At 33.3% G+C, this 12330-nt stretch overlaps 2 protein-coding genes across 3 annotated transcripts in view; one reads left to right on the top strand and one right to left on the bottom strand.

Moving 5' to 3' along the window:
• The window catches only part of LOC116338243 (putative RNA polymerase II subunit B1 CTD phosphatase RPAP2 homolog), a 1009-nt gene extending 615 nt beyond the window's left edge, over positions 1–394 (bottom strand). Inside the window, exons 1-2 of the mRNA XM_031763373.1 lie at positions 321–394; positions 123–243 (exon numbers count right to left, since the gene is read on the bottom strand). Of these exons, the coding sequence (XP_031619233.1) occupies positions 123–243; positions 321–394 (195 nt within the window). The remainder of the gene's footprint in view (positions 1–122; positions 244–320) is intronic.
• A 238-nt stretch (positions 395–632) lies between these two features.
• On the top strand, positions 633–2905 carry LOC116337952 (COP9 signalosome complex subunit 2). Of its 2 annotated transcripts, none has more exons than XM_031762944.1 (8): positions 633–851; positions 969–1289; positions 1354–1521; positions 1566–1755; positions 1848–1986; positions 2099–2289; positions 2353–2494; positions 2572–2905. In XM_031762944.1, exons 1-8 carry the CDS (start codon positions 792–794, stop codon positions 2714–2716), a joined length of 1356 nt encoding a protein of 451 aa, XP_031618804.1. In that variant the 5' UTR covers positions 633–791; the 3' UTR covers positions 2717–2905. The 2 variants fall into 2 exon arrangements, with proteins under 2 accessions (XP_031618804.1, XP_031618805.1); XM_031762945.1 differs by having other exon boundaries at positions 637–851; positions 1581–1755.
• Positions 2906–12330: the final 9425 nt, after the last annotated feature.

Below are 12330 nucleotides of genomic sequence, written 5' to 3'. Positions count from 1 at the left end.
AGAGAGAGAGAGAGAGAGAGAGAGAGAGAGAGAGAGAGAGAGAGAGAGAGAGAGAGACCAGCGAGTAATCGTTAAGAGTTGCATTGATAATGGACACAATTAAACGGACAAGTGCTACTCACATTTGACAAAAAATATTCAATTTTATCTATTGGCACTGGATCCAGAAACGATTCTACAATTTTTTGGGCACGAACATTACATTCCTTTTTCTTTTGCAGTGCTGCCAAAAGCTGCTCTTTGCTGTGAAATAAAATACAAAAAAACAATCATGAAAATCTGTAAGCAGCATTTGTTGATATTTCACAAGTATAACCAACCTCAAGTTGGATGCTTTGGTTTTTCGTTTAGTTGGTGGTGTTTTTGGTTTTTGTTTCGGTTTTCCTGGCTCCATTTCGTTCAAATTTTTTATTTATATATTTTATTCGAGTTCGAAAACAATTAAATTCATCAAATTATTTGATTTTTGCGAATCAAATGCGATATTGTCGTGCGAAACTTGAAACAATTCCAAACATGTCATTTGACAAATCTCATGTGTCATTATTTTCGTAGTGTGGCCATCGCCGGAAAAAAAATCCGTAGTTCTATTACAAGCAAATTGTGTTGACAGTCATACCGAAACACCGCCAATGCAACAAACAATTCACTATATATTCTCGACCTGTCAACTGGAGTAAAAGAACCTATTACACATTTTTGCGCTGATAAAAATTAAATTTGTTTGTTAAAGTGACATCGTCCATAAATTACATTCTGTCTCTAATTTTTTCGTTGCGCTAAGAGAGAAAATGTCTGATTTCGAAGAAAATGATGACTTCATGTGCGACGATGAAGAAGATTACGGATTGGTTAGTTGAAAATTCATTGTCATTGCAATCGGTTCGATGATATCCATATAATATATATAAATGTATATCGATGGACTCATATAAATTTGATGAATAATTGATTTATTTGATTCATAGGAATATTCGGAAGATAGTAATTCGGAGCCGGATGTTGACTTAGAGAATCAATATTACAATAGTAAAGCGCTGAAAGACGACGAGCCAAAAAATGCGCTTCAATCATTTCAAAAGGTGCTCGATCTGGAGAACGGCGAGAAAGGCGAATGGGGATTCAAAGCACTTAAACAAATGATTAAGATTAACTTCAAATTATCCAACTATCAAGAGATGATGATTCGCTATAAGCAATTGCTCACGTACATTAAAAGTGCCGTCACACGGAACCATTCGGAAAAATCCATCAATTCTATTCTAGACTACATAAGTACATCAAAAAACGTAAGGCAAATCGTATTTTGCGTGGTCAGCTATTTTATAAATGTTTTTATTTTTTATAATACAGATGGAACTTTTGCAAAACTTCTATGAAACAACGTTGGAAGCATTGAAAGATGCCAAAAATGATCGGTTGTGGTTCAAAACCAATACGAAACTTGGTAAATTGTACTTTGACCGAAACGATTTCGCCAAATTGCAAAAGATTTTAAAACAACTACATCAATCGTGTCAGGTAAACGAAAAATGAATATTCTTTTTCATCGCGTAAACACACAGTTGTTGACTTTTCAGACCGATGACGGTGAAGATGATTTGAAAAAGGGCACGCAATTGCTTGAAATTTATGCGCTAGAAATCCAAATGTATACAGTACAGAAAAACAATAAGAAACTCAAAGCACTGTACGAACAATCATTGCACATCAAATCGGCTATTCCGCATCCATTGATTATGGGCGTTATTCGAGGTTAGTTGCACGTCAATTTTATGGGTTTTAATTCAGTCAGAGCCATCAATGTTTATTGGAAATGTCTTGATTTATGTTCTTTTCCAATTCAGAATGCGGTGGTAAAATGCACTTGCGTGAAGGTGAATTCGAAAAGGCTCACACTGACTTCTTTGAGGCCTTCAAAAACTACGATGAAAGCGGTTCGGCACGTCGTACAACATGCCTTAAATACTTGGTGCTCGCCAATATGTTAGTATTCGGTTTAAATCTATCATCTAAATGTTTAGAATTGTTATTGGCGCTGGCGGTGCCTATAACAGCTATGTGAATTTCTATTCAAAATTCCATCTCTCTATTATAGGTTGATGAAATCGGACATCAATCCATTCGACTCACAAGAAGCGAAACCGTACAAAAACGATCCGGAAATTTTGGCGATGACGAACTTGGTTGTATCTTATCAAAACAACGATATCAACGAATTTGAATTGATTTTGAGAAAGAACCACAACAATATTATGGCCGATCAATTCATCAAGGAGCACATTGAAGGTACATCACATTAACTCATACTGCGTAAAGAGCATTAAGCAATTTTTCGGCAATTTATTTCAGATTTGCTGCGCAACATTCGTACACAAGTGTTGATCAAATTGATTCGACCATACACTCGCATTGCCATCCCATTCATCTCAACGGAATTGAATATTGAACCTGCCGAGGTTGAGAGTTTGCTGGTCTCTTGCATTTTAGACAAGTAAGTTCCTTGCCTACCCAATGAACGATGATGTGATGTTCATTATTCAATTTTAAAATTAATATTGTCATTTTCAGTACAATTCGTGGTCGCATCGATCAAGTGAATCAAGTTCTTGAATTAGACAAAGAATCCCGAAGCTCTGTACGCTATCAGGCCATGGATAAATGGGCTACACAATTACAATCACTGCAATTGGCTGTTATCAATAAAATGTCTTAAGGTGTTTGTGTTCACGCTTAACGCAAACCCAAACATACAACAAACTCAATCTGCCAAGAAAATTCAGAAAATGTTATTTAACAAATCAATTTAAGATCGATACATGAACTTCTAATGAAGAAGAAATTCATTGTGAAAATTGTAATCATTTTAATACAAAGATTAAATTAAAAAAATGAAAATAACACACATTTGGAATACACATTTTAGAAATACACTGAGTAATGAGTAGATTTTTTTTTAGATTTAAAACCGTCTCCATTCGAATCATATGTGAGTATGAATAGGTGAACAACTTCAGGGCGAATAGAACAAAAATAAGTTAAGAGGAAAAGAAGACAAATTGAAATAAATAACCAAAACATTCATCAATTTTAGCCTGTAAAATCCAATTGGAAAATATTGCTCATTTTTTTTCTTCTCTAATTTAAAATTAATATTAAATTAGAAAAACTAAAATAATAATTATTAAATTTCAGAAAATGTTTAACATCGTTGCTGCGATTATCAATTTCATTGAAATCATTTGTGATTCAAAAGAAATGTTCATTTGGCCAATTTCCAAAAATACGATTGAATGCTGATTCCAGTGGAATTTCTCGGTTTCCATTTCATCCAATAATTACAGAATTGCAACAATGTTTCAATTGCGAGAAACTAATTTGCAATGAATGAACTTCTTGATATCATTAGATCTATCAATGAGGTGTGAAGTAGAAATACTTTGAATTTTTTGATGTAATTAATTATTATACAGTTTTTGTATCAAGACACATAGACCAATCCTCAAGATATCTATCTTCCGTTATCACACGCGAATCACACGTCGACGCTCGACGGGTGCTTTAAAATCGATTCTCTACGGATTGATACAAAATAAGGTTCTCTCTTTCTCTATGCCAATTATTCTGTTAAATTCAGTTAGAGAAACTGTTATGTAGTTTTTTTCAAATCGAAATGAATGATACATTTGTAAATAAGTTATTAAATATTTGTTGATTTTTTTTTTATTGCTATTTTTTCTCCGTTTTCGTTCTTTTGACTCAAAAATCATTCTCTGTTGGAAATTATATATGCTGTAAACACTTGGAAACACTCTATACTTTTCAGCATTTCCACAGAATCTACTTTGTGAATTCGAGAATATTTTTGAGGAAAAATTTACCGGCTTAGTCTATTTACCAGATGAGGAAATAGCTCTAAATAAAAAAAAAGTCAAACATAAATTGTTTTGTCATTTGGGTTTGTTATTGTAATTTATATTAAAAAAACACATGGTTGAACTTTTTTTAAAAATAAGAGCAGTTACCTTGCCGCAACGATTCATATGTAGCATATGAGGCGAAAATTCAATTGTGGAGATTCGACTATTTGCGATAATTTTCCAAAAATGACCATCTTTTGTGAAAAATGAAAAAAATGTGTTCCCTAATTTTAGTGTATGTAAGTTGAAATGTGTGAAAAAAAATCAAACTCAGATTAATAATCGTTAGTTAAATATTAAATTCAATTTAAAGTATCCCGAGTATCCTACATTCTGTTGTAGAATAGTAGAATATTTACTGCTCTCATCGGCTTTCGTTAATTTTCATTAACTGCAATTGAAATAGCAAAAAATTAAAAAAAAAATGTTTCAATAATTGGTCTGTACAATTGATGTATCGATGGTTCCGTGAAATTTATCATTGTGAGAGAATTTTATTTTAATTATTTTCGTGAATATTTATACGGTGTCCATTTATAAAGTACAACATTCTAATATCCACACCATAATTACGAATTCGTTAATTAGTTCAGTTGTTTTAAGTTGTTGTTGAATGAAAGATAATTATTGTGTTATGAATTGATAAAGAGCAACTTACACATACCCACCATTTTCTGCGCGCTAATAAAGTGATTATTTCTATCAAGTGTCTGTGTGTGTTTGAAACGAGATGTGCAACAGATGAACGAAAAATCAAAAATTCAAAATTCGAAAATAAAGTAGCGCTCAAAGTATAAACGTGCAATCATTACTTGTATTCAGAATTTATGAGTTACAACTTTATAAAATGTTCTGGGATTCTAATTAGCACAATGGCTAATGTACTCGGCTATTTAATTAATGTATTGAAAAGTTCTTTTATACTCTGTGTCCCACTCTTTTTCTTACTTCGACAGAAATCACATTGAGCGCGAAACACAAGCACCCTATCCATATGAAAATCAATATCACTTTTAATTGGGCTACAATTAAAATGTTCGTTACCTTTTAACAACTACAATTTTAACGAGCTAATTTAACAAAATTATAATGTTTCAACGATTATCCTTTTCTGTCAGACATTGTCAGTGTCTAATGAAAGGTAAATAAAAGTTTACGGAGGTTAAAGCACTGGTACTTTCTCCGGGTGGAAAAACTTTTTTTTCAAACCATTTCAACATGTTTAAAAAGATGAAAAGGAATAGTTGGAACTTGACTTGGAATTAAAAAAAATCTACTCGTGACTTTTCGAAAAAGATTCTTTGCTTTGAATTTCCTTCAAATTAAAAATTCTTCGAAACTTGAAGAATCGATCCACTAGATAGATGAGCATTAAATTGTTCGCGGCAACTAAGTGTGCAGCGGCGTCATTGTAAAATTATGGAAAATTTTCAGTGAAAGATTAATCAGTGCTTAACTATGGTTGTCAGTAGGGGGTCGTGTGTATAAACATTGCGTCTAATGCAATAATGTGAATATATTTTGATTGCATTACAGTTCACAGAGTCTGTTAATAATGTTGCGATTGTTGTTGTTTGCCCCCATGCGACACTCATAAATACGACGTACACACTCCGCTCTGTTTTGATACAGTATGCAAATCACACATATCCACAAAATTTGCTGGTAATTTCATTTGCATTCGAGTCATTTTCGCAGTAATCAGGCTATGCGATGGAAATAGAATGTCGGTGAAAGTTCAATTTACCGAAAAATACCATGAAAATCGTTAAATGCGTCGTCAACTAGTCAGCAGAGGGTTTAAATTCTGAAAAATCAAATAAAACCATATGGAATCTGCTTCATTCAAACTAGTGAGACAGACAGAGAAAGAGAGGAAGAGAGAGAGATGGAGAAAGAGAGCGACTGGAGTAAATTATCTCTGTCGCTTGGAACAAAATTAATTTTATGCAAATGTGCATTGGATTGTTTCTGATTGAAACTTTGAAAAATGAGTCTTCAAAACCCGTAATGGGCCATAATTCGACATAAATGTTTATCATTATGTGGAAAAATAAATTTCAATAAATTTTCAATTTATTTCAGACTTGGAAAACTTGGAGCGATTCTTCTTCCCTTGAATGCGTAAAATTTTCCATACAATGCTCGTTGTTTTTGTTGTTGCCGAGAAATAACAAAAATGCAAAGAGTCAACGCAGCGAAATTCTTACAGTATATTGACAAAGAGTCGGTTTTAATGTATTTTTTTTTTGTTCATCTTTAAAATGGCTGTTAAAAAGAAATGGAGCAGCTAACGATCCATTTCAAATGTTTTGAATTGCGGTTGTCATTTTTTTCTCTTCTCGTATGTACGACGCAGAGCTCTCTCTCTCTCTCTCTGCAATAATGAATTTCATGCAATCAACTTGCAGTGGGTTGATACAACGCATATTTGAAACGAATAAACAGTTGACAGAGTTTCAAGTTGACTACAAAACGATGAGCATACTCTCAGATTTGCATGAACGGTAGAGAGCGGGACAAAGTCAGAAATAAAGAAATTGTGTGTACGGTCCGAGACTGCTGTTATTGGCTAGAATCGTAATTCGGAATGTAGTTTTTTGTGTGTCGAGAGATAGACAATTGGGATCGCGATGAGTAAACAAAATGTCACACGCACACACACTCAACCAAACAAAGATATATATAGAAAATCGCTCTTTTGACTTGTGGTTCGCCTTTCATGAAGAAGACAGCAACAAATAGAAAACAAACAAAAAAAACTGTTGTTCATTTACATGATAATCGAAATAATTCCTTTGCATCGCAATCTCTCTTCTCTACATATGAATGGGGTAGAATAAAAACTACTTCTCGAAAAATATTTAAACACGAAACCTAAAAAAAACTTTCAATGAAAAGTGAATCAATTTTTTTTCGTCCAATTGAAGTGAACCAAAAAAAAATTGTTCAATAAAAGTGAACCCAAAAAAAAAATTCATTTTAGTGTATTTTACACTGAAAAAACCGAGTGAAATTTTTTTTTTGGTTCACTTTTATTGAACAAAATTTTCTTGATTCACTTCAATTGGACAAAAAAAAATTGATTCACTTTTTATTGAAATTTTTTTTAGGTTTCGTTTTAAAATAGCAATTTTTCGAGAAGTAGTTTTTATTCTACCCCATTCATATGTATGTATACAAAACAGTATATGACATGCTGATGATAACATATCATGCATTGTAGAACATTAGAACGAAAAATATCGTAAAATACAGTGGAAATTAAACTTATTATTAAATTGAAAATTATAGCTGTAGCTTATTCGCTGCTTTGTACTTAGCCTTATTGTTATTATTGTTTTTATGACTGCCACGGCTCTGTGGCTTTTATATTATATTTTGTCCGTTTCGGTGCATTAGTGGTTACATTACGTAAAATGGTTGTTTATTAATAATTTTTATTATTATTATAATTAATAAATTGAAAAGAAAGAAAAGTCGGAGTTTAGAGGCAGCAGCTTTTTTTTCATTTTATTATTCACAAAAGAGTATCTCTTCAATGAGAAGATTTGGTTTGTTTGTTTGTTTTTGTGAGTTGAAGAGAGAAAGAGACACATATCAACGACAAACTGTCAAGTTTGATGCATGTTTATGAACAAACTGCGTGACTCGGTAGCAGAAAACAAAAATACACATGAACTATTAACGAAATTTCGGACATTTGCATTGCTCAACTATTGCTTTTGACTGAATAAAAAACTAACGACCTTTTTTCGACTTCCAAGTGGGGTTAATTAGAAAATTGCTCAGTCAGATATTTTCGACATTTGGAAAATGATAATATGACTGTAACTACTACAAAGTTTTAGGCCATGTTTATATCTTTCAAACTGGCCGGAACCAAAACATTTTTTTTACTCAAACGCATGTTTTGCATGGGTTGTAATTAAAGCAAGAAACTTTGGTAGAACTTGTTAAATGTTTTTTTTTTCTACAAACCATTTATCTCATGTTTTGGTTTGGTCTTATGCTGTAGACCATTGTTAGTTAGTAGCATGCTGGAACATATTTCAAAGAGTCACTAAAAAACTAGCAAATCTCAAATTTACAAAGGCGATATTGTTTTCTCCTCACTCCAGAAACAAAAGAATCTCATACGAACCAATTGTGAATACAGAACATATGCATGCACACATACAAATATTTTAAATCGCCGTTGAATGAGAAACATTTCGATTGGGCAAAACATTTAATTAAGTCATTTTCTCGAATCGATCGAAAATCATATAGTAAACAAAGTTAAAACAAATCTACAATTGAATATATTAGTCATTGCGCGCAATTGAATGGTGGCCGGTATAACCAATTCATTTATAAATTATAGATTGAAAATTGAAAATATACTGGAATATTTCACCTTTGACATAATAAACGTAAGTCACGTACGAAAATCCCGGTATTTATCAAATAACGTACAAACACGACGCGGACGCAACCGTCGCCGCCGCCGTCGACAACCATGATGATGAAGAGTTAAATGTTGAATTATGAATACAAACTACAGAGACAAACTGTGAATATGCTACAATCCCTTTAGTTATACCAATTATTCTTTAATAATAACATTTTTCAATGAGTGCACGATTTTCTTTTCGACAATTACAGAAGCAACAAACTTCTACGACGCAGTTAGAACAAAGAACAGTCGCCGGCATTAGTTTGAAGTTGGTACTCAAAGTTTTCAATCAATTTTTCAAAACTTTTCCAAATCATTAAGACATCATCCGAAATTGTTGTTCAGACATAATTGTTTCCAAATATGGTGAAAATATATACCTTTTGCTCAATTATTTTCCCAAATATATTTACGAAGTATTCTATGTTGATTTTGCGCAAAATCGATTCGAATATAGATCCACCTACAATACTTCAACGGAACAAGATAAAAATCTACAGCATCCATGTCACAATGTAATACAGTGTATCATCTGATTTTTGCCATTCTCTTTCTTCTCCGTTTAAAAAACCTCTGTCATTCTTGACAATCAAATCAAATTACATGAAATCTATTTTGTATCGATGTGCTTAATGGAGCTCAATGCAAAACCCCGAAAGTATCAGATTTCGTGATAAACTCAATAAAAAAAGGTGTGTCGGCATTTAAAACAGAGGAAGTGAATTTGATAAAGAGGAAAAAAACGATCAATCGCTATAATAACAAATGAATTTCCTCTAGAGGAACATCATAAATGAAGCGATTTCATTCACAATTTTTTTCATCAAATTTTACCTGCACACAGCACCTTTCATTCAGTTTTTTGTTGTTGATTCAGTGATAACAGCAATTCAATGAGTTTATTTCACCCTTTCTCGGCTAATTCTATGTAAAATACAAATATGTGGGTGCAATTTCTTTATATTTTCATTTTCAAAGGATGCGATCCATCATTGAAATTAGATACTTTTAATTATTTATGAAATTAAAGACGAATTGAACGTTCATTGACTGCATTTTAGATTGGCCTTTTTTTCGATTTCACCGACATTTTGCTATCAATTCATTGTGATTTAAAACTTTATCAATTCTTTTTGATGCAGCTAATTTTTCTCTTCTATTGATGTGCGCTGAACCGAACAAATATGTAATTATTCAAGTCTTCATTTGCTTTGCAGAAAGTGCCCATCAATTCACATGATTGTTTTCATTCATTCACTGGATCTGTTGACGGTTGTATATAATTTTGGAATGTATAACAATGCCGAATGCGATAGCCAAGAACGTATTAATGTACAATGCTGTTCGACGTCAAATGTCGAGTAAATAAAAGGGTTCAGAAGTGCGCTCATTGTTCATTGAAATAAATATAAATAAGCAAATGGAAAATTGATTCGTTTGTTTGTTTCAATAAAATAAACCGTCGAAATAATCGACAAATACCTGCTGTTTCAATCGAACAACTCGTTTCGTAACGTAATTCAATTCAACAAATTTTTTTTTTTTCATTCTTTCCGCCATTCTTATCCAATTTGTGGTTTTTTTAAAACTCTCCATAACAATTTGTGATACCCTTTATGGTTTTCCGATAAAAAAAAACACACACACAAATTGGTTTGTTTTTTCCTTCGTGCACCACCAAACACCGTGGAAAATTCACACAAAAGCGCGCCATTATCATTGAACAAATTATACGTGAAAAAATGTGCTTGTCACGATTACCACTGAACTTATCCAAAATGATTATCGAAACTGTAATCGAAATGAAGCCGTTTTTGTTTCTGAATGCGACACATGCTATATGGTGTCATGAGGACTCCATTTCCGTAGCGCGATTTGTGAAATTCATCAATTGCACAATTGTTATAGTTATTTTTATTTCTATTAACACATCCATTTCCGAGATCATATTTAGTTGTTTCCGGTGCTTTGTTGCCGATGAAACAGACAGTGTTAAAGATCCTGAAATTGACAAACCAAAAAATGATATTGAGATTATTTGTCATATGGAGGTGATTTAATCTATGACAATGTATCAAATTGCATGAACATTTATTCTTTTTTTCGTCCCTTTTGATGTGTGTTCGATTTGCTACCGCAAAATGTTCATGGTTATTGCAATGACTAAGTAAAAATCAACTGGAAATTGGTGAATGATAAAACAGAGTCATAAATAATATGATTGTGGTCATAATGGTCCTTCGATAGTGTTTATGACCCACTAACCTATCGGTTTTTTCATTGTTTTCTATCTTTTAACCAAAAACTATTACACACAAAGTGCCATTATGAAAGAAAACAATTGACAAAAGATACTACGATTGAAAGAGTGTTTCAAACAAAAGTTTGCAGGAATTGAACGGGAGACAAAATAAATGGCATCGAGTCATCAATTATTCGTGCTCTTTAATGTGAAACGTTAAGAAGCCGATCAAGATGATGGAAGTGAAAAAGCAGAAACCAAATTACCTATCCAATGTACAGCATGCAACTATTTTTTTTCTCTGGCCAATGTGTATTTCAGCATTGAGAGAACAAACAATGGAATAACAGCCGGAAAATTGTCACATAAATACGTTGCATGGCATAATGGATGACGAACAAAAGACATTTGAAGAGAGGCAACTATATTGCAAATAATGAAAACTTCGAAGGATAGAGCGATTGTGGACAGAAAAAAAGTGTACACATATACAACCGAGGAGCAAACGTATTTATTTCCCTCACTTGAATTTACATGGTGTGCTTGCCGAGGATATTATTCGAATCGGCGACAAACTAGTTCCAAATGACACCGAAAAAAAAGTGGAATGAAAATAGAGTCCCAGTGTGTGATACTGTGCACAGCATAGTACACACAATCAATTTATTATCCTTGCCGTGTGCGCTCGCTGCTGCCAACAAATGATTCAAAACAACAGCACACCAAATTGTTTCGATAGATTTCGAACAACAGCGTCAACGACATTAGCAGTGATATAGTGAAAATTCATTCGGAATGCATACGAACAATTCACATTCAATCATTTTTGAGCAACGAACAAATGGAAACACAGATAGGGAGAGAGAGAGAGAGCGAGAGGGAAGGAGAGAGAAACAAAGAGAGAGTCTATTGTTGCAATATGTATTTAACACTATCAATTTGTCACTGGGTTGCACAATGATGACGATAATTTACGATGCTGTGAGTGCTTGCGAACAATAAGACCATTGACCACAAATGCGGATTTCGACTCATTCCGAGTTTCTTCCTCATTGTCGTGTTCACTGTGAATAAGCTATCCTGGCGTCTAGGCAATTTACAATATCAGTGCTCGCGCGTTGCGTAAATAGCACAACGTCAGGATAATAACAGTTTAACACCAGGACTTTTACATCATAACAGCGCATGCTGTGCATTCTCAATGCATCTATGATAATGTTTGCTTTCAAAATTTAGGATGCTCACATTTGTGTGCCGTTCACAGCTATTTTGTGTCTCTTCAGTTCGTGTGGTGTCACATCAAACCGAGGTAAGCCAAGGTAAAGTGTTACAAAATCAAAGTCATAGATTAAAATGCATCAAGCATACCAAGAAATTGTTATTCGAATGTATTTTCGAAGGACACCAAATGAAAAGAGCGCTGCCACCAATTATATTTTTTGATAAAATTGTTCGGTTGTGCGTGCTCTTGTTTTTCGAAAGAATTTGTTGATAGGCCAATGAGCACGATATTGAAATTCAATTTCGCATAATGAATAACAATCAGTCTCAATTTGGGCGCGTCAAATCAGCCTGCCAACGCAACCGTTCAACCGTGGCAAAAATCAACCGGCGGCAATGTGATTTTCATTATCACTGACTTTGCCTACGGCAATCAGGCCTTCGTTTGCACATTTATTCACATTTTGTTCGATTCCCGTACGTCATAGCAATTGTTCCAATTTTTTTCT

This window comes from Contarinia nasturtii, unplaced genomic scaffold (genome assembly GCF_009176525.2).
Source record: "Contarinia nasturtii isolate CC-2019 unplaced genomic scaffold, AAFC_CNas_1.1 Cnas_scaffold_350, whole genome shotgun sequence".
Lineage (NCBI taxonomy): Eukaryota > Metazoa > Arthropoda > Insecta > Diptera > Cecidomyiidae > Contarinia > Contarinia nasturtii.
The sequence above is the reverse complement of the archived record's forward strand: the minus strand, read 5'-3'. Positions and strand labels throughout refer to the sequence as shown.